The sequence below is a fragment of the Populus nigra genome, chromosome 7, assembly GCF_951802175.1.
Source record: "Populus nigra chromosome 7, ddPopNigr1.1, whole genome shotgun sequence".
NCBI lineage: Eukaryota > Viridiplantae > Streptophyta > Magnoliopsida > Malpighiales > Salicaceae > Populus > Populus nigra.
Window position 1 is genome coordinate 11,974,807 of NC_084858.1, and position 26,210 is coordinate 12,001,016.

The 26,210-nt window shown below is 31.5% G+C and overlaps 2 protein-coding genes across 4 annotated transcripts; both read left to right on the forward strand.

Annotated features, from left to right (window-relative positions):
- Positions 1-16,430: 16,430 nt before the first annotated feature.
- Positions 16,431-20,528, forward strand: LOC133699637 (uncharacterized). Of its 3 annotated transcripts, none has more exons than XM_062122975.1 (3): positions 16,431-17,061; positions 17,733-17,879; positions 18,423-20,528. In XM_062122975.1, exons 2-3 carry the CDS (start codon positions 17,744-17,746, stop codon positions 19,682-19,684), a joined length of 1,398 nt encoding a protein of 465 aa, XP_061978959.1. In that variant the 5' UTR covers positions 16,431-17,061; positions 17,733-17,743; the 3' UTR covers positions 19,685-20,528. The 3 variants fall into 3 exon arrangements, with proteins under 3 accessions (XP_061978959.1, XP_061978961.1, XP_061978960.1); XM_062122977.1 differs by having other exon boundaries at positions 17,753-17,879; XM_062122976.1 differs by having other exon boundaries at positions 16,431-16,723.
- Positions 20,529-23,655: 3,127 nt separating this feature from the next.
- On the forward strand, positions 23,656-26,185 carry LOC133699058 (uncharacterized). The gene has a single exon (XM_062122187.1). The coding sequence runs from the start codon at positions 24,052-24,054 to the stop codon at positions 25,735-25,737; it is 1,686 nt and encodes a 561-aa protein (XP_061978171.1). The 5' UTR covers positions 23,656-24,051; the 3' UTR covers positions 25,738-26,185.
- The last annotated feature ends 25 nt before the right edge of the window (positions 26,186-26,210 follow it).

Consider the following 26,210-nt stretch of genomic DNA (forward strand, 5'->3'; position numbering starts at 1 on the left):
TAAATTTTTCTTTGACTAAAAAGTGTTTTTTATTGACCAATTTTTCTAATGATAAATAAACACAGGAAAATTTGAAAAGTCATTTTCTGGAAAGTGAATTCTAGAAAACAAACATAGCCTAAATGTACTACCTTGCTTATAGTGAGGACTAGCTAGTTTGCCCACTTGCTAGTTTAGGGGCTTTAAAAAAAAATATTATTGAATTATATGACAATTAAAATGAATTGTTGTAAGAGAGGAAATAATTTGAATTTGGAAAAAAAAAATATTCTTGTAGTAAAAAAAATCTCTTGTTAGTGCATTTTGTTTTTTGTTTTAATAAAAATAATCTCTCTCTTTCTCTCTCTCTGTTTTTATCATAAGCATGGATTTTTTTTTAATAAAAACTTAAAGCAATTAAAATAATTATTCATCAAATTTCTAATGATTTACACTAAAAAGGAAAAAAATGAATTCTTTTAACAAAAACTCTGTTCAAGTATTTATTTTTTGTTTTGAGGAAAGCATATTTATTTTTTATAGCAACTATATGAAAATTTTAATAAACAATTATCATGATCTGAAAAGTAAGTAAGTTTCAATAAAAAAAAATGTCTTTTCAATTTTCACAACTATATGAAAAAAAATTAAAGAATAATTAATCTAAGAAAACCACATAGAAAACTTACTATAAAAATAAAAATAGATATTTTAATTTCTTTGAATATTCATGAATTTCTTTTTAAAAAGAAAATTTCACATCAAGTTCATGTATAATTATTCATAAAGTAATTACCAATATTACTATAAAAGCTCTAATATGATTTACAAACTATATCATAACTAAATAATATTTTAAATATATTGTAAGCTTTTATTTAAAGGTAATCTATGATAAAATATACAAAAAATAAAACAAATAAAAAAACAAGGTAAAAGGCCGAAAAACAAGGTCTGATTCTTGCGCCTAGCCTTGAAAAAAAAACACTAGGTGTTATTGGGCCTAGAAAGCTAGGTCTATGTGTGCTTGAGTCTGGAAGGATATACATGTGCTTAGTTTTCTTTTTTGTCTTCTTGAGTGCTTTAAAAAATGATCAGATAACACGTTGTCCTCCTAGACAAACGATGTGTCATATAATGCAATTGATTTCAACTGCCTCTAGTGGCTATAAAATCAGAGTCAAAATATTTTGGACTTCACAAAGTAAATTTAAACTTATTTTTTTCTAAATACATAAAAACAAAAACACAAAAGGTCATCAAATTCATTTATAACCTCAAAACACTTATAATCAATCTAAACATACAAAATTAAATATAATAGAAAGCCTTTCCAAGTCTTGGTATACTTTTTTAACAATGATTAAAAGGTCAAACAACTTTCATCAAACTCATCTTTCCAAGATGAATTGATTGATACCAAATCGACATTTTTTTATAGTCAAAATGTGGTCAACCAAACCTTTCTTTCACCTTTTGTTTTTCAATGACTTTTGTCATAATCTAATCTAATTTTTACTCCTAAGAAATTAAAAAAATGTCTTCAAAATCATTTTTAAAGAAAATAATTTTCTTAATTTTTTTTTTAAATCTTCAAAGAAAGACATTTCAAAAATAAAACAAAGCATAGGTTGCAATTAGGCAAGAATTGAATTTACAGCTCGTCAAAGATTCATGCATGCATGTGATTTGAGGGTTTAATTGGAAAAAAATGGAAAAATAGGTTGAAATTGGTCATAATTGCACAAATTAAAAGACCAAAGATCAAAGTGGAAAAGATAACAAAGTTTAGAAGTTCAATTCGCTTAGTTGGGGCCTAATTGAGGAGAACATTTTGAATTAAAGGAAAAAATAGCTAAATTTGCAAGCCAAAAACCAAAATGAAAGGCATAAAAAAGTTTGGCATTCCAATTAGTTCAACAAGAGATTTAAAATTTGGAATTAATATGAGAAAATTTTAAATAATTAATCGATTAAGGACCAAAAATGAAACAGACGCTAGAATTATAAGATCCTATTAATTCAATCAGGGGGTTAATTGAAAAAAACTAAGATTTAAGGCTAATTTGACCGAAATTGTACAAATTAAAAACCAAGGTCTAAAGTGTAAAAGGCGTCAACGTTGAAGGACTATTTTGAATATCGTCAAGGACTTAATTGAGAGAAATCAAGGAAAATCAGCCCTAAATTGATTGTGATTTCACAAATTATAAATGCAGGGACCAAATTAAAACAAAGAAAAAGGAAAAAATAATAATAATAAAAGCAAAGTATAGTAAAGAAGCCATTTAAATGAAACGGTGCACTTCATTGTTTTTTTAATGAAAAATGAAAGCGAAAGGATTGTTATCTCTTTCTTGCATGCATGTAATATTTTGACTCCTCCTTTTTTACAGGTATTTTTGCCTGACTTTGAGTATAATTTTCTCTCTTAAGTGAAAATTAATTGCTAAAAGACACGTCATTTTCTTCCCCTGCACTAACACTTCATTTTTAGCTAAAGACTCATTTTAATGCCTCCCTATGATGGTAGAAAACATATTCCAAAAAAGCCAATGTGAGCATGTTATACAAAGTGTACAATAATGTTGGATGATCAAGATTGACCTAAGGAGATCAATGAATAAGATTATCCCACCTAGAAAGGCTATAAGACCTTCATCCTAAAACTTTGAGGGTAGAAAGGAGTGAGGAGAGAAATAAAAAAAAAAAGCAAAAAACAAAATGAAAAAGGGGAAAACCACACAAAAAATCTAAATTGTGAGGTCGATGAAAATGTTGATTTTTGGGTCACAATCGATTCATTTTGAACCAAGAGTTCTAAAGTGTATAAAGGAGCAAGAAAAGAAAAAAAGAAGAAGGAAGAATAAAACAGAAAAAAAGAGAGCATTAACCAATGATAAAAAAGGAACTCTATTCTACAAAGAGAAAACCACCATAATCCTCTCCACCATTAGAAGTCTTTACAACACCTCCTCACTCTGCTGAAATCATCATTGAGCTAAATCACAACCCTTTTTCTCTTTTTCTCTTTCTTTCTTTCTTTAGGGTTTATGAAAAAATAGTGCAAAATGATGCTCTATATATCTTTTGATTTTAAAATGCATCAACATAAGTTAAAAATAATATTTTCAAGCTTAGCTAAGTTTTAATCTAGATATTGTGAGATTTTATAAAGAATTCAAAAAACTGCATGGTGGCTAAATATATGAAGAAAATGTTTGGATAAAAATTGAAAGTTTGGCTATTTAGGGTTTATATGTGTTTAATTTAGGCGTTGCATGCCTTTCATCTTAAAATTAAAAAAAAAATCAGAATAGATATGATGATTTTGGTTAAAAGATAAATACATAAAAGAAAAACTAAAACTTGTGTTTTTAAGTTCACCTATAACCTAGACTTGGAATGATAAAAGTTAGGGTTTTGAGATTATTTTTTATTGTTGCATGCTTCCTTGATTATGAATGAAAAATCATATATGTTTTTGCTTGCTTGAATGATACATGAATAAATAATATATCTAGAGATCTTTTATTCTTAAAATTAAATTGTTATCTTTGATTTTTATGCTTGTTGTAGTCGTCTTGTCTTCATGATAATGTTAAAAAAAATATGTTTCAAAATCCAAATATTTTGGCCAAATCTCTCTGTATTTTTTGTTTGTATTTAGTTAGTGTTTATGCAAGTTTTGTATTTAACATGTTATTTAGATGTTCTTATTTCTAATGAAAAACAAGAAAAAAAAAATATTTATCACATTGCATGTTTTCATATTAGTTTCTTATAACTTGTTTATTGAGATTTGACCCATATTAAAAAGCTTATTAGGTCGACATTTCAAATCTTTCAAAGCTCATTTCTTTTTTTAACAAAAAAAAAATCATGTCTGAAATGTTTTTCTATTGACTCTTAGTATTTAGGGTAAATGAATTCAATATGGACCATTACCTTGGATATTAAGAATAGTAACTCATCCTTTTGATTTAAAATAATAAAATAAGTCTTAAAATGTCTAAGTCCAATATTCACAAAAAATTAAGAGTATTGGCCTCTTTAAAAGGTTCTCATATTTACATGTTAATATTGGTAACAATAAGAACAATAAAATCTGATTAGTTATCCATTTTTCTATGGATGTACATATACAAGTCAAACACCAATATGTATTAACACCAATAAGGGGCAACAAGACAACAAAAATTTAAATATGAAAAGGTGATTGTCAAATAGCACACTATATAACAAATAAACCCTAAAAAGATCATTGTCAAAACTAAGTCCAAAGCACTTGTGTCTCTAAATATCACCACTAAGTAGATAAACTCATAATAGTTACTGCTTGTTGACTCGACCAAAATATTGATGTCTTCTTCCAAGTGCAGGAGTGTCGAAATAATAAATAACACGACAAGACCGGGGTCGAACCACATGGAGGTTAACTATATAAACTACAAATAAAAAAGAATAAATAATAACAGAAAATGTGTTGAGGAGAGCTTTGAGATGCGTTATTGATGTAATGATTTAAACAAATATAAAATAATTGTCAAGGTTAGAGGATCTACTAATGGTATTTCAAATAAGTATAATATAAACTTTTTTTGTTATTCAACTGGAAACCACACACAAAGAAGGTTCCAATCAGATTATAATTTATTAACATGATTGTATTAATTATCTTATTTGAGTAATGCCAATGCTTGTAAATGTTGTCAGGTATTCATGGTGATAACTTATGTTAACAACAAATCAAGTTCTTTTCATAGCACATGTGTTGGTTATACCATACAGTTGGGTTATGAAAATGCAAAGTATTTGTTATATCAAGGGTTGTTCAACACAAATCTAAATTAATCATTTAACAAACAAGGTATTAAGAGTGAGTAAGATAATAAATACAAAACATGTTGGTATCAAACATTAAAGTCCATATTGACTTTATACTATACTTATTCTTACACCATTAGTGTAACTTTTTCACCTTGACATAATAAACTTAGCTGAGCATTTTGAATAAGAGAAACATAAATAAACAAAATAAGAACATAATTATATAAGTATAGTAAAGGAAATGAAAAGTATAAATAAGAGATTAAGAAAAATATAACATGGAATAAAACTTGAACATTACAAAATACAAAGAAAGAAAACAAGAATATGATTTTGTTATGAAAACCAAGATGTCTAAATGCATGGCAAATGCCTCATTTTATAGGTAAAATTTGAAACTATTGATTTGATGACTAATTATTGAGTGGGTGACCACCTCTTAACTTGGTAACAATTCTTATCTTCTTGTCTGCAGAAAACATCATTGCTAATATCAGAATTTGAATAAATTGTCTTCATGAAAGTTATGGAAAATTATCTCAACTTTCCAAACAAAACAAGAATGAGGTCATTTGGACTTCTAGACATGTTGTCCATTACAATGAGATCACTTTGAAAAATATTTGAATTCTTCACATGGGTAGGTCACCTATTATAATGAGATAATTTAGAATTTTTTTTTATTCTTCACCTAGGCAGGTAACCCATAATAATTTAACCATTTTAAAAATCTTTAAATTTTACCAATAGGCATGTTGCCTAGTATAATTATACCACTTCAAAAAAAAAATCTTTCAGTTTTTCACAAAGATCATCATTTTTTTTAATAAAAATTCTATCTCTTTTCCCTTTGAGTGCGTCTTTGAGCCTTTATCACTCGGATAATGCACTTTCTAGCCTTATCCCTTCTCTTTTTGAGTGCACATTTAAGCCTTCAACCACCAGATAATGTATTTTCTAACTCTATCTCTTTTCTTTCGAGTATGCTTTCAAGCCCTCGTCTTTCAGATAATGCGCTTTCTGACCCTATCTCTTACTTTTCGACTGTGCTTTCTAACCCTCGTCTTTGAGATAATACATTTTCTAAACCTATCTCTTTTGCTTTTTGAGTGTGCTTTCTAGCCCTCGTATCTCAGATAGTACATTTTCTAACCCTATCTCTTTTCCTTTCGAGTGTGCTTTCTAGCTCTCATATACCAGATAATGTGTTTTCTAACAATATCTCTATCTTTTCTACTTTATGCCCTCATCCAGATAGTACACTTTCTAACCCCATCTCTTTTTTTTTTCTCTAAGTGTACTTTCTAGCCTTCAAACACTTTTAGAAGGATTGACCATTTCTTGATTTGGTGAGTCCGTTATCTCTCATTCCTTTTTTTTATTTGCAAAGCCTACTATCGAAAGTCTCTTACGAGACTTTTTATTGTAAGCATTGTAAAGAGAGGGGACAACTATCATAACCTATTTTTGGGATATTCCCTAAAATTTACCCCTTTTTTTAAAAAATAAATAATAAATAATAATAATAAGAAGACTAACGATTTGGCAAACACAGGGTGATGAGGAATCTAAATGTATAGAAATATCAAGCTGTAATTTTGAAAGAATTGGTAGCCTAATTGTATCCCATTGTACCCAAGACTAGAGAGACAATGTAGATTCAAGGTCAAATTAAATCATTATTGGATGAATTTGCATTTTTACTATACTAATTTGACTTAATCATGAGCCAAATTAAAAATTTAATTATGTTTAAAAATTAATTTGGGTCAAATTAAAGGATTTAATTAAGTGCAAGGATTTAATTATACTTTAAATGGGTCAAATTAATTGTATTAGGGACTTAGTTGGTGAAAAATTAAGTTTGAGAGTCTAATTTGGGCTTAATTGAGAAGATTAAAATTTTAGAGGACCAAACATAATTTTTACAAAGTGTTTGAAATCAAAGGTAAAATCGCAAGAAAATCAAAGTTTAGGGGTAATTAGGGGCTAAATTGAAGAAATTCACAGTCAAGAACCTTTTTCGAAAGGACTCTGAACTTCAGGTACTCAATTGATTGAAATCAAGGGTGAAATTAAAGAGAATTGAAAGTTTAATGCTCAATTTACATAAATCGAAGACCAAAATGAAAAAGACGCTGAAATTCAAGGCTGATGTTAATGTTTGGCAGGGGCAAAATTGCAGAAATTTAAAAGTTTCAGGCCAATTAAGGATGCAATTAAAATAAATCAATAGTGAATGACCAAATTAAACTTTGACCAAATCCCTAAATTAAAGCCAAAATGATGCTGTTTTTAAGATAAAAAAGAGGAACTAGACGACAAGTCGTATGATTACTGTTTATTATCTTCTTTTTTGCCAGAAAAGCTGATCGAATGATTATTTTTTAGGGACATTTAATGCTTTATTTCTCAAGCAAACTAGACAAACCATACACCAACATGATGACCTGATATTTGACTACACCTCGGTATGGTTTTTTCTAGCTGATTGACACCACAATTGCCACGGTAATGCCTTAAAGAGGCCAATTCAAGCAACATTTAACTGTCAAAATTTGACAGCTCATAATAGCCACTTTAAGCGAACAATTAATATCCTTTTGAGCTGAATTAAGGGCCAATATTTTGTCAACATCTCCTCTAACAACCAACATTAGTCGATGGCTTCTCCACCTTCAGCCATGTCAGCCACCAGCAGGACCACCAATCAGTCACTCCTTCCATGCTAGGTAATCTTCTTCTCTCTTCTTCTTCTTCTTCTTCTTTTTCTTCTTCCCTCATATGGCCACTGTATGCAAAATTCATTCTACATGCAATAACCAAATCAATTAACATGGCATTGAGCTGGGCCAACTACCATATAGGCCTGGCTGGACCCATTTTAGCCTAGCTCAGCAAAAAAAAGGAAAAGGTCTGTTAGGCCATCAGTTAGCCCAGCCTAACCTGATCGGGTTTGGCCTAAATGGCTAGGCGAGGTCTAGCCCAATATATTTAATAATAAAATAATAAAATGATATTAAAAAAACTTCAAAATTTTCAAATGACATTTTAAAAATATTTATTGGTCCCTCGCATATTTATCCAACAATTTTGTATAATATCGGGCTGTATATTTACACTATAAGATACAGATCCAATATTAAAAATATTCGGTTTCCTTCGAAACTTCATAAAAAAATTTCATTTAAAAAATAAATTTTTTTTTCGTGCATATGGCTAAATCCTAAAAGTTTTCTGAGTATATTTTTATAAAAATACACAAATGCATCTTTCTCATGTTTTAAAATGCAAAACAGATATGGTAACCGGTTTATGATTATCTATTATGGTTTGGCTAAAATACAAAAAACCTCATAACAATTATTTTGTTATTTGGAATGTTAGGACTTAACTATATCCAAGAAATAAATAAGTCTGGCCCTTAGAATGGTTGAGATTTAACTCGATAAGGTAGAGATTTTATCATGAAGAGAGATCTACCTTGAACCTAAGACAAAACCAATGAACTGAAATGCAGCTTAGAATAACAAGCAAACAACCATGCAACTTATCTTAGGTACGATGCACTGGGGGTGATGCGTCTTCTCCTTATACAAGAAGTCTTTTACCTGGGCTCTCGTAAACCATTATGTTTTTTAGTAATCATAATACTGGGTGACAACTCCTAAACCTTATAATCATAATTTTATGATTAAATCAAAAACCCTTTTTTCACCGTCACTCAGGAGCCAAACCTATTATTCAACGTCGTTCCCACCTCGACACCTATAATGACTTAACACTAACAATGAAATTATACACATCATAAAGTATATTGTCCAACACATTTAAGATGTAGTTTTTGCACATAAAATCACTATACTTCCAAGCGTTAATAGCTTCCACTATAGTAATAATTAACTCTTTATTAAAATTTAACAATTTTAACGCATCTTCTATTAAGAATTTTGTCAAGTTCAAGATAGTGAGATTAAAGAGCATTTTTTTATTATTATTATCTTCTAAAGTTCACCAGTGAACTTCTCAAGTTTCTCACCATGCACCCTATACGCCTTATACGGTGATGGTGGAATCCTCCATAACAAATCAATATTCTTAGGTTTTTCATCATATATCATACAATGTGATGGTGAAATCCTGTTATAAGAAGCAACATTTAATACTATTGAAGTAGTATTTTCAAATAGGCCGATTAAAGGGTCTCTCGTAAACTAGTAAAAATTATTTTTTCTTTCTTCATATAAAAAAATAACATGCTCTCAACTATTGGTCATTTAATTAAAACAAAATAATATAACTCATCTTGCATAGTTTCATAATAGCATATAACCAATAAATAATTTTAAATTAAATTAAAATCATGAGGCAACATATACAGTATAGTCTTTTCTTTTTTTCAATCAAATAATTTTAATAAACAGTAATAAAAGCAATATGATAATAATAAAATTATTCAAATGAAATTCACATGAATTAAATCCTTTATAATTATTAATTAAACTATATTTTAAAAAGATAAACTTTAAAATTTGTCTTAATATTGTTGGATATGATTTCGAATAAAGTAATATTAAAGTAACATAAAATATTAAAGTAATATGTAATTAGCATGCATACAAAGCATTAGACAAAATAAGCTGTAAATATTAAAGTAATATGTTAACTAAAAGATATTAAAGAATTAAAAATATGAACAAATTAAATACAACGAAAGAAGGTGATTGTCGCAAGAGTTATATCCCTTGTCCTCAAGACAAATTCTTCATGCCAATTAAAGCATACAGTAGATGCAAATTGCCTCCCATGATTCAATAATTCACTACTTAGTGTTGATGCACTTCAATACTAAGCCTAAATAATATTAAAAAAAATTGATTCACTTTCTTTTTAAGGCTACACACATGCGCGCACGACGCGCGCACGCGACGCATATATATATATATATATATATATATATATATATATATATATATATATATATTGCCAACTTCATCAAAGATACTTAAGATAATTTTTTTTCATCCATAATTAGTTTTAGATATTTTAATATTTCATGTCACATCACTCATGTTAAAGAATATTTTCCAACAAATTTTAACCTAAAAAAGGGATTAATCCCACTATCAAACAGATTTCGAATGTGTCTATCTTTCTTTGAGATGTTGCTGCAAACTTTTGTTCTTTTTTCTTTTACTAGAAGAGCAATCAAAATCTTTAGCATAGATAATACAAGCAAAGCATGTACAATCAAAATCAACGAATTTATGGCTCGTAAACAAGAATTACACCTGATAAAAAATGTTGAATAGGAATAGGAAATGGACAATCATCATGACATCATCAACTAAGATGGTAGATGCTTTAGTCTCTTTAGATAAAGAGATCTGGACTGGTCCATCCTTTTTTGTGATGAAAATGAGGTGAAATCTTGTATGGGCTAAACAGTAAAATGTATGAATAAGCTCATCTCGAGACAATTATTGAGGAACAAATGTACAAGTCAGAGTTTGTCCTGCTTCAATGGTCAACAAAAGAGTCTTTAGCTGGAAAAGGAGTCGATAAGTCCAGGGCATGATTCGGGACTCGATAAGCAAGTTGAGCATGAAGAGTGATTGAGTATATATTAGAGATTATATCGTAGTATTATTTGTTTTTATATTTTAAAAGCGTTTCTAAAAAAATTTAAATTTTTTTATTTACTTTAAATTAATATTTTTTTTATTGTTTTCAAATCATTTTGGTGTGCTGATGTCAAAAATGATTTCTAAAAAATAAAAAAACATTATTTTGATGCATTTTCTAATGAAAAACACTTTGAAAAACAACCGCTACTACACTTCCAAAAACGCTAGTCGAGCTTTTTAAGCCCCACCAAGAGGGATGTAGAAGTTTTACAATAGTGTTCGAAACATCATTCCTACATTGAGGGTTGTTTGAAGGGTGGCCAAACATGCTTGTTGGTATTTAACAAAGCGAGAGTCAAGTGTTGCTAATCTTGTAACCATGGAAGGTAAGAGAAAGATGTATGGCTTGTATATTGACATAAGTGTATCCTTAGGCCAACCATTGAGGAATAAATTCATGGGGAAAAGATATAGAGATAAGGTGATTAGAGGAAGAATATGGGATTAGATGTTGGTCAAATCATGGATCTTTAACAAATTCCTTTACAGGAGAAGATCTAGGTCTTACTAAGGCCCCGTTTGTTTGCAAGAAAGTAGTTTCTTTTTGGAAAGTGGTTTTCTTGAAAGTTAATTTCTAAAAAGTGAATTCCTTTATGATGTTTGGTTGTGTTATGAAAAAATGAATTGGAAAACACTTTTCAGTGTTTAGTTATGTTATGAAAAATAAATTATTAATGAATTAATTTTTTTTTCAAATTTATCTAATATATGAAAAGTATTAAATATAAATATTTAATCACTTACAATAAAAAGAATAAAATCTAAAAAGAATAATGATGAATTTTCTTTATTATATCCTATATTCATGTATAGCTTATCTTATAAAATATAACTATATATGTCATATAATATTATAGAGATATATCTTTGTGAAATTTTTCATAAATAAAACCTATTAATATTTTTTTTCAATTTTAAAAGCTTAAAATATGTTTTTTTTTATATGAAGAAAGCAAAATTTGTTTATGGTATTAAATAAGAGTTAGATATTTAGGTTTTTTGGTATGGATATTTTTTTAAAAGATAAATAAATACAAAAATATTTTGATGGGTTTTTTGGATAAAGAATTTTTTTTTTACGGGTATAGGTAATTATCCATGTAATATCCCTTTAATATATATCAAATAAGCATTAAGAAATAAATATAAATATCTTACATCAAACATAGTCATGCATAAATATTAAGTTTTGATGTAATACTCATACATATTAGTTTAAATTAACAAATATAAACATACTAGACCGAATTAAACAAGTAAACATACTTGTCAAATAACAAACATAAACTTTCTTATTATAGTAAATCATCTTAGCAATCAGGCCTGTAACCGTGTTGATTCGTAAAATTCTGAACCTAAATTTTCCTCAAATTAGCATTTTTTTGCCAAAAATGTTTTTGCCAACATTTCAAGTTAGACCAAGTGATCAAATACATCCCCAAGAGTGATCTCATCAAAGCTTTCAATTTTCATCACTTCTGTATATAGCTCATTAACATCAAGTTGATTTTTGCTAAGGCTTTGGATTGCAAATGCTACATCTCCAATCTTTTTAGACAACTTTTCAACACTATCATCTTCATACATGCGATTTGTCTTCCTATATTGCCTCTTTTATGCACTAGAGAAAGATGTTTCTTTTCCTTTTGAAGTTTCTTCATATTCCCCTTCATTTTCAATTGAAATTGATTGCTCTTCAGTGTTCTCTTTCAAGTTGACATCAGTATATGATTTGATATAATTTCCGGTTACCATATCTTTTCCAACAATAATTGTTATTACCTTGTACATATCAAGTTTTTTATTGAGATACTTGTCATGATTGGGATGTGCCTGTTCATAAAGTTTAAAATATGTAATTTTTTAGTTCCTTGTTTAACATTTTGGAAACAAAAGTAAATATAAAAATTACAAAAAGTATAATATTTATCATACCTTCACTTCTTCATCATATACATCTTTTAAAATTGTAATCATCTTCAAACAATCATCCCAACCAAAGCCACTTTTATTTTTAAGTTTGGTTATTATTTCCTATTCTTTTTTCACAGTTTTGAGATGATTGTCAACATGCTTAGGCTCGCATTGCACATTGAACTTTTGACTAATTTCTGTAGCCACTTTAACAAAAGATTCTGCTCTAAAGGTGGAAGAAGGTTTGTTTCCTTTAAGTGCCTCCTCAGCTAATATCTCAAGTAGCATGTGAGACATAGGTTTAGATCATATAAAGTGTCTGCCCTTGTATTTTTTATTCTGTGTGGTACTCATTTCTACAAAACAAAATTACTAATTTATACAAAATATAATCATACAATATTTAGATTTAATAAATTAAATATAAAAACTACAATTAATATTTAAAAGAGAATACATAAATACATCAGAAATTATAATAAAGTCAACAAACAATCCAAATACATAACAAAGATAATACAAACTTAAGCAAGACATAATAAAAACAAATACATATAATTAACATTCAATTACTAGTTTCTTTGAGTGTTATAATCATTCCACATGGTTGATGCAATCATTTCTCTTTTTGTTATTCACTCTTTATTCTCTTTCCTCTCCTTCCGTTGACTTAAGTTGATTGTTCGTCTAATTGGTTCATTTTCCGAACATATTTCTTCCATAAGAAAGTCATAAGAATCAACTCCCATAATGTGATTATTAATAATACAATATGCAAGCACAACATCTACTTGTGTTTCATAAGACCAAAAAGATTTTCCATCAATTGATCTAAAACGACAATTCAAAATACCAAACCCTCGCTCAATAGCAGTTCTCAACGAAGAGTGTCGAAGATTAAATAGCTCATTTTCATTTTCCGGTGAATGTTCGGTAAACTCGTTCAAGTGATATCGAACTCCATGAAAAGGAGAAATGATTCCTTTTTGAATAGATGTAATTAATCAATGTATAAAAATATTAGTATTGTTCTCATACCTTAAAATAAAGATAGAATCTTTGATTATTCATTATCTCTGTGGGAACTGTATCACCGGGGTCTTTAATTAGGTGTTTGTATAACTTAAGAAATACTTTTAAAACAATTCTAAAGTAACGATGGATAGTTTCAACAGACCTATAATATATACTGCTAATAAAACGAAATCTTTGGTTTTGGCCTACAATTTGTAAGTACACAATTACTTGCTCCCTAATAGACACATTTTGAGTTGATCGTAATAGGTCATGACTTGTGAGAACATCACATAAATTATATAAGACAACTGGTTTCATACAAATTTGTTCAACACAATGTCTATCACTTCGATTCAAAATGCTATCCATATAGAATTCTCATTGAGCAATTGTATTTATACGTGGTTCTTTTGGTATATAATTTCTATTTTTTTTCTTGTTCAATAATAGCTACCTCTATAGCTATCACAGTTACAGCTGCTCCCATACATGCTGCATGAATAATCTTACTATCTATAACAAAAAAGTGACGTTTTCTGCTAACAAAACCTAAAAATTTAGGGAAATAAACATTAAAAAAACATATAAAATACTTACATAATCAATACAATAAATTATGCTCAAAGAAGCTGATTCTTAAAACAAACAGTACAATAATTTATTAATGAATTTTGTATATAAATATTTAACGGTCTCAAGTTTTTACCCAAACCATTTTAGTTTTTCATTACTGTGTATAATCATCATCATCAACGCACATAATATTTAATGGTCTAAGATTTCTACCCAAACCAATTCCCCTTTCATTACTATGCATCATCATAATATTTCACGGTCTCAGATTTCTACCCAAACCAATTCCCCTTTCATTACTGTGCATCATCATTATCATCAACACACACAACATCACTGTGCATCATCATCAACGCACGCACATCACACCCAAAAAATACAGGAAACACACAAAGCACAGGAAACGCATATCATCAACTCATCAACAAAGAAGGAAAGCATTTATAGGAAAACATAAGAGAAGGAGAATGAGAGCCAAAGGTAGCATATTTAGGAAGGGGACATCGGGTGGGTCGAGTTCTACTGGAAGAGAAGTAATTGAAGAAAAGAAAAGGAAGATGAAGAGATAGAGAGGAATTGAAAGCATATCTTTCTGATTAAACACAATGAGAAATAAAGCATGGGTTTGCTGTGTTTTTTTCACGAAAACAAAACAAAATGTTTTATTTGGTTTCTGTGAAAAAAATATAGCAAACCCGGTTTCTGTGAAAAAAGCACAGCATGAGAAAAAAAAGTATGGGTTTGTTGTGTTTGATTTTTGGGAAAAATGCAGGGGTTTGGGTTTGCTGTGTATGGGTTGCTTGACGAAGAGAGGTGGTTCAGCAGGGAAGGGATGGCGGAACGAAAGGCGCCTTCAGCTTAACGAAGGAATGGTGATTCTTTGAGTTTGCTGTGATTCTTTAAGTGGGGAAACGAAGGAATTGTGATTCTCTGAGTTTGCTGTGTTTGTGTATGGGTTTGCTGTGTTTGGTTTCTGGAAAAAAATTTAGGTTTGCTGTGGTTGAATGGGTCGCGTTGTTTTGTTTGGTTTCTGGGAAAAATACAGAGCATGGGTTGCAGTAAATTAACAAGATAAACCATGAAAAAAACATAGCAAATATATCACAAGATTTATGCTATTATAACCACAGATTAAAAATAAAAAGGATGAAAACATAAGATAAATAAAGACATTTGAGGAAAAAAAATTACCTGGAAAAAACGCTGAGAGATACTTCAATTGTTCTATAAGAGATTTGAGAGAGAAAGAGAGTTAGAGATTTGTATTTAAACCGTACACGTTTTGTCAACAAAGAAAAGGAAAGTGTTTTCCTTATAATAAGGAAAGGAAAACATTTTCCTTCTATAAAACATGTTTTTTTTTTTGATCAGAATTCAGTTTTCTTGACAACTTTTTTTATGTTTACCAAACATGAGAAAGTGAAGAAAATAGTTTCCAAAAATATGAATTCTTGAAAACAAACAAGGCATAAGGTTTTAAGAGTTTTTTTTTTTTAATAAGAGTAGAAGTTTTTTTTTCTTTCCAAATATTTTATAAGGATTAAAGAGGGGAATGTCTGTGCCTGAGATCCTAGAATCTTCATGTGGATGATGGATTTCGTACAAATAATCTAACTTAAAGGCTGAGCCAAATCTTAGAGATAAAAATGAAAAGGTGCTAGTATAGACATATTCAAATCAAAAGGCATCGTTACTAGGACTTCTGCAACTTACTTTTTATATCATAACATTAAGGATATAATAGCTCAAGCAACTTTTGTGATTACAATTTTGAAATCAAATAGATAGGCTTTAATATCATGGAGAGATGAACAAATTATGAAATAGTAGTAGCAATATTCTTTCTTGTTTTTTTTCTTATTAATTTATTTTTTATCGTTCAAAAAAACTTAAAATGACTAGTATAATGCCTGTTTAGAAATATAGTTGTGGTTATTTTTTAAAATGTTTTTCACTTAAAAATGTATAAAAATAATATTTTTTATTTTTAGTTTTTTTTGAAATCAGGACATCAAGATAATCTAAAAATATTAAAAAAATATAAATTTAAAATAAAAAAATAAAAAATATTTTTAAAACATAAAAATAATTAGTATAGTAAAGGAGGGATTCCATAATTCAACTTTATAAACATCAAAATCGAAAAAATCAATCCGTCTCTCCCTTGGGCTAACGGAAACCATTTTCCCATTACTAACCAAACACCCCTTACCATGTCATCCAAAAAAAGACAAGATAATTTCAACGTGCTAAATTAACACTCAACTTTACCTCCCCATCAACACTGTTCCACGTGTCAAAATACTACCTTGCCTAAACTTCTTCATATCATAATCATCATACAAGTCGTTTTCCCGATCTGTCCTTCGAGATCCTTGAATCCTCACGTGGTAATTTATGTAAATCCTGTACTGATTCTTTCCTCATTTAGTACTTTCCTTTTTCTGAGCGTGAAACCCTCGAAGGCCCTTCCTCGGATCACTTAACACACCCTAAATTTCCTATAAATCGTGCCTAACTTAATCAGTTTTCGATCTTAAATCTTCGATCAATTCAATCTCCATATTCTCCATTTCTCTTCCTCTGTTATTAGATTCGATCACTTATTCCTTCTATTTTTTTACCTCTCCATCGATTGAACCTTTTTATACCCCTTGCCGTGTTCTAGATTCATTTCTAGGGTTAGGGTTTCTTGGACTCTCTTTGATTCTTTGTTTTCAAAGGTGGGTTTTGTTCGATCTTTAAATTTAAGCTTGTATATTTGTATTTCTTGTCCTAAATTTATCTGGTCACTTGAATTTTTCGGTTTTTTTTTTTAATTTTGAAACTTTGCGCCTCTTAGAATCTCTTAATTTCTATCGGTTTTTTGTTCGATTCAACTTGGTTCATATCTGTCCCTTGTTTGGATTTTTTTCGTTTGTAAATTAAGGCTATTCCGATACTAGAAAATTAGGGATCTATAATTTTTTATTTGTGAATTAGGATTTTTGGAAATTTTTATTTGTTTTTCAAATTCATCAATCACGTGACATTATCTACTGCTCAAAGACCAATTTTTACGGTAAGATCAAGCTTCTCTAGCTTATTCAATGTTGAATTACTTTTTAAGTAATAAATTTAATCATAAGCGGTCATGTTGATCTGTTATTTTTTTCTAATAAAATAAAAGAAAACGAAAGACGGCAAGGTACCCAACATAATTAATTAATTATAAAAGGAATTTATGGGGTGTGAGAAAAAAATGGTGTATTAATATTTAGAAATGAAGTTTGTATAGTGAACTCTTAATGGCTACATATTTAGAGTACAGGTTGACCATTTTTATTAGTACTGTGGATACTAAAATTCCCAAATGCATAAAAGTATCAAACTGCTACTGCTATCCCTTTGGTTGACCATTTTTATTAGTATTTTGGATACCAAAATTCCCAAATGCCCAAAATTCTTCGACTGCTAGTGCCGTCCCTTTCTTAATTTGGGTTTTTCCCACTCAGCCCCTTCTTGTCTGTTATGTCATAGGAATCTTACCTTTCTACCCTAAACTTTTCAGAAATGTAATAGAAAGTAGTAAGAAAATTATCCCTTCTAGGCTGCTTATGTCATAATCAGGGGATTCTCGTTGCTAAGAAACCATTTTGCTGCATGGTAGTTTATTGAAAGCACTTGTTTCTTTGAATCTATGCTTTGTTTCTACGTGTTGCTAATATGATAAAAGATAATTCTGATATGCAGCCAAAATTAAAATGATTCAGAAACGTGCTTTTGCTGATGATAATTCATATGAGGTTGCTTGTAAGCACCCCCGGCAAATGGAGCATAATGATCAGTTTGCTCCTATATTTCCACTTGACAATGCTCACCAGAAACATCTAGTTTCAGGTAATGGACTGTTGATAGTGTCTGTCACTTTTGAGTATTCTTTGTACTTGGAACCTTCGTACAATGCGGACTGTGGAGTGAATTACTTTTGAATCTCTGTCCCTATTCATCTAGCCTGCCCAATCTGATGACCTGATAGGGTGCAGATTTATAAGGTGCAGATTCTTATGGATGAAATTCTTGCTTTTATAGGGTGCAGATTTTGGATAATCAATCATTATACCATTGACTTTGTAAGAGTCTATTGGTGGATTTTTCATGATGACTGCTGTTATATGCTTGCTATGGTTCTGATAATTCTGGGCAACAAATTCATTCTGGACCTTATCTGTCATTTGTTTTGCATATTAGAAGTCTACGAATTTACAAATTCACTGGAAGATGCTTACATTCTAGTTTTACAGATCATATAGGGATTAAAAAACTCATTTTTGTGTTTTTTAAATCACTTTTATGTGTTCCCATAATCACATGCCATATTTTAATTTTTTCATGGAGTTTCCTAGTTTATATATCTGACCTTCTTTCAACATGATGATGAAGGTGATGACACTTACAGAGAGTGTCAAGATGTAGGGAGGTCTGCAAGTGACTTGGTCACTGAATATTCAAATGGAACCAGCAAGGAGTTTGAAACTGGTGACAATGGTTGTTTTCCGCAGTTTTTGTGGATCAGCAATGGGATTCTTGAAGCAGATAATTTATCATTCTTCCCAGAATATTTTGATGATGGCCACCAGCTCAGGCCTTTACTTGAGCCTGAAGAGGCCCGCACATCTCATGATTTTACTTTTCGGAAGTCGGTTTCAATTGGACCAGAGCATCAAGCTAATGTTCTGGAGTGGGGCTCACAGGGTTCAAGCGCCTCCCTGAACCAGCTAGATGAGTCTAACCTTCAAGTTGCACGTGCACAGTCATCTAGCCCAGGTGTTATAATTGATGGTTGTTATGAGAATCTGATGGGCACTTGTGTCCTTCCCATGCCTGAACTGGAAGCACCTGCAAATTATTGTTATGAAGCCACTAAAGTTGACTGTGGGTGCCCCGATGCAGGTTCTATCAGATGCATAAAACAACATGTCTCAGAAGCTAGGCTGAAACTTAGGGAAAACCTTGGGGAAGAGATATTTGAGAGGTTGGGGTTCTGTGATATGGGAGAAGTGGTTGCAAATAAATGGACTGTTGAGGAAGAGCAAATCTTCCGTGAGGTTGTTATATCTAATCCTATATCATTAGGCAAAAACTTTTGGGACAATCTGTCGGCGACATTTCCTTCCCGAACAAAAAAGGACCTTGTCAATTATTATTTCAATGTATTCATGCTTCGGAAACGTGCTGAGCAGAACAGGTTTGACCCACAAAATATTGATAGTGATGATGATGAATGGCAAGGAATTGAGGGTGAAACAGTAGAGAACGATGAGGATTCTGCAGTGGAATCCCTGGCTGGTCAGGATTCCTCAGCTTATTGTCAAGAGGACCATGCAGAGAATTGCAATGAATATGTTGAGGATGAGGATGAAGTTGTTGCTTCTCAAGATGGTGTTGATAATGTTGTCCATAAAGTTGCAACTGATGAGGAGTGTGAGGGGGATGTAGATGATTTTTCAGGAACACAATTTGGGATTTACCACAGTGATTGTGCTGGTGATCTTGGACATAAACATTTCAGTCAAATTTCTGGGAACTATGCAGATGATTTCGATGTTCAAGATGATTCATGCACATCATATGAGCATCATCGAGACAGCATTGATTGTTGTGGTCCACTTGATATAGGAGCTGATGGGAGACACTCTAGTTAAGTGTGATAATTTCACAGTAAATATTCTTGATGGTTTGAGAGGAAGATTTCAGGGATCTGTTTGGTATCCCTGCTGTTGTTCTCCAAGACTGGATATTATTATGGAAAGTCAAGGAATTAATATGATTACTCATGGAAGCTTGGAGAAGCTGATGCCTGGTATCCAATGTTGATTACTGGGAAGCAGTGGTTGTACTGTACATCTTTCCAAATTGAAGTTGGCTGTTTCAGGCATTGGTTTTAAAGGGTCTGGTAGTGCCAGAGTTTCCTCGGGAGGCCTTGCAAGGCTCACTTGGCCTAATTAAGAACGATTTCAGATTGACAGTTATGGCAATACTACTGCAAAATCCTGTTTTGGTTGCAAATATTTGATGATTTAGGTGGAAAGCATTTTGCAAGACGCAAGTAGTCTTATAAAGTTGATTGATTTTTCATGTTTGGGCCAAAGGGACGCTCGTGGCAATTTGCATAGCTGTGGGTGCGTAATTTGCATAGCATGACTTGAATCCTGTTTCTTTTTATCTCAGCTGGATCAGTGTCATGGTAACAATCTTGCTGTTTTGTCACCCCAAGTTGGAAAGACCCTGGGTTCACCATCTGAAAGGAATGGTGTCTTAAAGAGGCTTTTCATCTCTTCTGTTGGTTCCCCCGCCTCTTGACATGATAATTACTTGCTTCCAATATTCCTAGCGATGGTTTTTGTGTCATTAGTGTTTCTGCCAGTGGTAATTGTGTTTCTAGCCCCCCCATTAAGTTTGTAGATGGTTTAGCTTTAGCTTTGTAAGAGAGAACTCCATACCAATGTAACGATATTTGTGACAATAATATTCAGTACTATTCATTTTTTTTCCCGACCAGCAGCTGAAATCTCCCTCCTTTGTCTGTAATTTAAATTATGAATTACATGATTTAATTCTTTAACTCATTTATATTGGATGTTATAATAATTTTCGGGTACAAATATTAGATTAGCCTTAGTGCTTCTTTTTTTGTATTTTAGTGATGTAATTATAAATTAGTTAAATATTTTTTTTTGTAATATTAAGGTGTCACTAATGACTATAATTTAAACTAGTTTAAGTTGCTTATAAATTACCCTTTAAATCCCATATGTTAAGTTGAAATTGATATTATATTTTTGTATCCGTTAGGTTAAGAGAGAAATACATAATTAGTTTCTTTTAATCTTTAGAATTTAATTATGTCCTATATTTTGATGAAGTACTTTTAATGTAAAAAGTTATTGGATCTTGAAAAAGAATGTAAATTATGTTATTATTTGGTGAAGGTTCATATGGTTGTACAGTAACCTGAGATTGATTGTGTAGATTTATGGTGAAGTCATAACTTGATATACCAAAAACAAATCCTGGATTTTCTATGTACCAATGATTAATGAAAAGATCTTAACGTGTTCTTAAAGCAGGGGATGTTCTTAAAGTAGGGAATGTTTCATCACCTCACTCGTATATGATAATCGCAGCCACTTTCCAGCAGAAATGCACAGGAACCCTAAACTGGTTGTTTGGTAAAGTTCTTAGTGGGTTGTTCCGATACCGACGACGGTAACCGGTGCATGGCGGAGCTCTGTGTTTCCAGTTTATATTTATTGATTGCATGGGTAGATTAACCACAAAAAAGAAGAAAAGGCGACGTAATTCTGACGTCGAACACTTGTGGATGGGGGCAAAAAGCAATCGAGGATGGAGATTTGAGCTCGATAAAAACGTTTGTAGAACTGCAGTTCTTGCACCTTACTCCAATGGGGATGGAAACCCAGCACCCATTGCAGTAGCTAGAAGCATAGCAGCAAAAGATGCCAAATCTGTGGTCTCATCAGCAAAATAGAAAGCAAGGAATTTGAGATGGACCACACAACACATGAGCAGCAGCATTTGCCACAGAGGAGTATTGACCAAGCATTGGATCTTCGAAGTTGCTTGCTAAAACACGCATAATTCCTTTATTATTTATATTCCTACAACATGAAATTTCTGTTTATATACTTTCTGGTTCTTGAGATTGTTTTAAAAATTTACCTTGATTCTTGTTTTTTCCCCCCTCAAAGTCCTTGATTGAAAGTTTTTTAATCATAATATTTTATAATAAATACAATTTAATCATTAATTAAGTTCTTCCAAATCAAAACGTACATTTTGTCAAAACTCTCATAATATTATATGATATTCTAGGAAACAAAAATTCAACTAAATCACAATAATAATCACATATATGATAAATTAACTCAATCAAACAAAAACTATCAAAAAGTGAGGTATTAACTTATTAGTTTAAGGTAGAATTTTCCTTTTTTCTTTTAATATTTGATCTATTTTTTTAGGCTACAACAAGGAAATAATCCATCAACCAATTTAAATTGTTTGACTAAGTTTACAATTTGACATGTAGGGAAAAGTAGTTGAATAAATTTTATAAATCACGTAAACCTTTCACCAATATAAAATAAGCTTTTTATATATATCAACCCTACCTATATAGTATCTGGTTAACACTAAAAGATATTGCACGTGTTGCTAGAGCAACAATTTAAAAAATAAACCAAACAAAATATATGAAGTGAACATCTCATACTTATATTTAATCAATTAATTTATTTTAATTAAAAAACAAAACTTCTTTAAAAAAATCTAAATTTAACGAAGAACAACAAATAAAAAGACCCGAGATAACCCGTGTAATTTTTAAGATTAGTGAAAAATCCTATATGAAGCAAAAAATAAAATAAAAATAGAGCCCAATCTCCTATTAAATAAATGTTGAAAAATATAAATAAAAAATCATGAGTTTTTTTTTAATAAAAACCAACCCAAGAAAACTCGGATAAATCTCTTAAATTAATTTTTCAAACTCGCAATTCATGAAATCCTAGACACGAGCTCATTCAAGAAACACAATTCTTAGTTAATTTAATGTCCAACACGTGTAACTATTTTTGTTTTTTAAATAATATTTTATATTTATTAAAATACTAAATTCTTCTTTAATCAACTTGATATAACTAAAAAACCCAAGATGAAAATAAGAGAAAGCCCTTGAATATTAGTTCAATTTTTTTTTTTGTTTTTACAGTTAATTTAATTATTTTCCTATGCTTAAAAATATTAAAAGATCAAATATCCCTTATTAATTCAACAATGACTAATGAGTCATGAGATAAAAATCGCATTACCTCTAATAAAAAGTTCAATAATTTTTCTTGGAAGAACAAACATCATTTTACTGTTTTAATCCCATAATGTTTTTTTTTTTTTTTTTTAAATTGCATAGTGAATTCAAATAATCTGGGCCAAGCTTATTATACCAAGAGATTAAGACTTCGGTTCGTGTTTAAATTGATTTCAATGGCCACTTCATAAGCTCCAGATCTCCAAAGTTAATATTTTTCATATCAATTGTTGCCAAGAGAGGACACACACACACACACACAAAGCATTTGATTAATAGCTTAATCCACCTTCCAGGTTGGGAGAGAAAGCTCATTGGAGTGGAGAATTTTGCAGAACAAGACAACGCCACCAAGAAAGGTTGAGCATGTTGTTTCATGATATATCTTTATTTCTAAGACCAGGCTATGCTTCACCATTCACAGGACCAACCCGGGGTTTAGCTAGTTCCGTGCAAAAACTAGTGTTTTTTCTTTTTTTAAAAAACAATTTAGATTGATCCAGGTGAATCCACTTATTACAAATAATTAAGTGAGTTCTATCCAAGAATAGAGAGATGGCAAGAGGAATAATAAATCAAATAATCAATATTGCTAATAATAACATAATATGGATTCAAAAGGAACCTAGCTTCAGGTAGCTCTAACAAATTACTTTAATCACAAGCAATCACATACTCAAATGCCAAATCATTTCGTGGCCAAAATTGTACTTTATCAAATGCAAGCGAGTACAAAACCCATCACTGGAGAGGAGAGGAGGGGAAGGGGGGGGGGGGGGGGGGGGGGTCTGGCCTGCAAAGCAGATTCACGAAACCCATCACTTTCACTTCAAATGTCTCTTGCATTGCATTTACTTGCAAACAAAGCAGTACTCTATAAGAGAGGCAGAGCAATTGAACAGGGGCAGGGGATCACTCTTTGTATGGGTTTTTTACTTAGCTTGATTACATCACAAGAACCCACATGGTCTCCTCTTTTTTCCTTTCAAAAGACCAAGGCTTTACAAAACTTGGCTCAAATTTAGGTTCCTTTTGATCTGGGTTTTCATTGGCTCCTCTGTTTTCTTCAACTTTCTGGCGTGTTAGTTTTCCTGGATAGTCAAAGAACCATCTTTTGCCATTTTCTTGAGAAAGTTGAGGTTTTGCTTGGTTTCTGATCTGGAGTTTCTTTTGTTTGAACAAATGAAGAAGAATCAAGAAAAGATGCATGTGTGCAAGTTATGCAACAAGAGTTTCTTGACTGGGAATATGTTGGGTGGTCACATGAGGATTCATGGAACTAGAAAATCTATTAAAGGAAATGTCAAGTTTGAAAGCAGCAACGTGGGTCCTGATAGTTGTGGCCTAAGAGAACAGCCCAAGAAATCTTGGAAATCCTCAGACTTCAATGATGATGATAGTGTTTCAACGCAAGAAACAGTGAAATGTAGATTTTGTGGCAAAGAATTTGGTTCAGAAAAATCCCTTCATGGTCACATGAGGCATCACCCTGCTAAAGAAAGAAAAGGAGTTTACTGCGAAGAATGTGGAAGAGGGTTTCTGTCGTTAAAATCTTTAAGTAATCACAAGAGACTGCATCGTGAGAAGTTTACGATCTCAAGTGAACCAAGGGCTAGTTCTAGGCCTAATCTGGTTTCTATGGCTTTATCTGCTACGGAGGCTGTGAATCTTGTGAGAAGAAAGCGATCTAGTAGAATGAGGTACAAGATTACTCCTAATTCTTCTTTTTCTAGCTTGAATGAATCTGTTTCTGGTTTTGATATTGACCAAGAAGTTGAAGAGGCGGCTCTTACTTTGATTATGATGTCTAGGAGTGAATGTAATGGGTTTGATTCATTGTGTCGAAATAAGCGAATTGAGAGAGAGGAGGATTGCCATGTTTTTTATGGTAATGAACTAGTCAAGCCAAAGAAACCCAGAGAGGATAATTTAGACTCCTGTGATTTGGATTCTATGACTAGTATACATGGATGTGGTGGTGAAGGTGATACTGAGACGGGGCGTGATGAGGAAAATCAAGTTAGATCGGAAATTCCGAGAGAGAGTATTTTCAAGGATATTGAATCCAAGAGCCCTCAATTGGATGATGAATCTGGAGTTGAATTTTGTGGTATTGATATAGAGAAGGGAGATCATGATGAAATGCTTACCACTTGCACTGAAGCTGAATCAAGTCAGGATCTGATGAGTGAAGTTGGATTGGATTGTGCTGGTTTGGGATTTGAGAAATCTATTCCAAGTAATCAAGCAAGGTTTGATGCCTGTAATTCTGAAACGGGAAAGGAATCTCGGTATCAGATGGAAGTAACCACTTCAAGTTATGATATCATGCAAGGTCCTAGCAAGAAAGGTGATTTCACGTGCAGAATCTGCAACAGGAAATTCAACACTTATCAGTCACTTGGGGGTCACCAAACATTCCATAGAAAGAGTCCCATAGAGGTGAAGGTTGATAGCTGCGAAAAGGATATCCAGACAAATTTTTCTGCTGAAACTGAGGCTACAGGCAAACTTGAATGTATTCAGGAATTAGCAAAGCAGGAAAGTGATGAAGTTATTGTAAAAGATTGCGAGTCAAAGGAGGGTAAGGAGCACAAATGCTCAATCTGCTTTAAAGTTTTTCTATCTGGCCAAGCTTTGGGAGGTCACAAAAGGGCTCATTTTCTTAGAGCCAGAGAAGAACAGAATACTGCAATGAAACAAGAGGTTCCCGGTATCTGTGATGCTCTCAATGTCAATGTCCCTTACACATTTGCTGCAGAGGCCAGTAATGATGTCCGGTGTGAGTCATGGTGTGTCCGGTGTGAGTCATGGTGGCCTGCAAATTCCCACAATCATGAGCCGCTGGTGGGTCATATAGCCAACTAAGATGAGCATGAAGCTGGAATTTCCTTCTCAAGAGTTTCCAGAATGGAGATACAGGATGGTGGGTTTCATTTCTGGCTCAAGGATAGTTCATACAGAGGTAGATTCTATTTGCTATTGTCGCTTATAAGTCTCAACTACACTCATCTGGTTTGTTTCTTTGCCATACCACTTCATCTATGAACTGGAGAGGCTTCATTGTTGAGAATCTGAAGCTCACAGGCCAATTTACTATGAAATTTTGATACTGTAGTTGATCTTGTTCTGCTTTTTTTTTTTTTTTTTTTTTTTGCGTTGTTGCTTTCTTTCCAGTATGTCAAATGGAACAGATGAACAAAAACATTATTGTTGATCTAGACTGAGTTGCCAATTTTTGTTTATCACATTCTTTTGTACCAAATATCGAACAGAAAACAATTATACGAGTATAAAATCTCAGTACTTTTGTGTATACGCAGTTTTCAAGATTGGTTGGG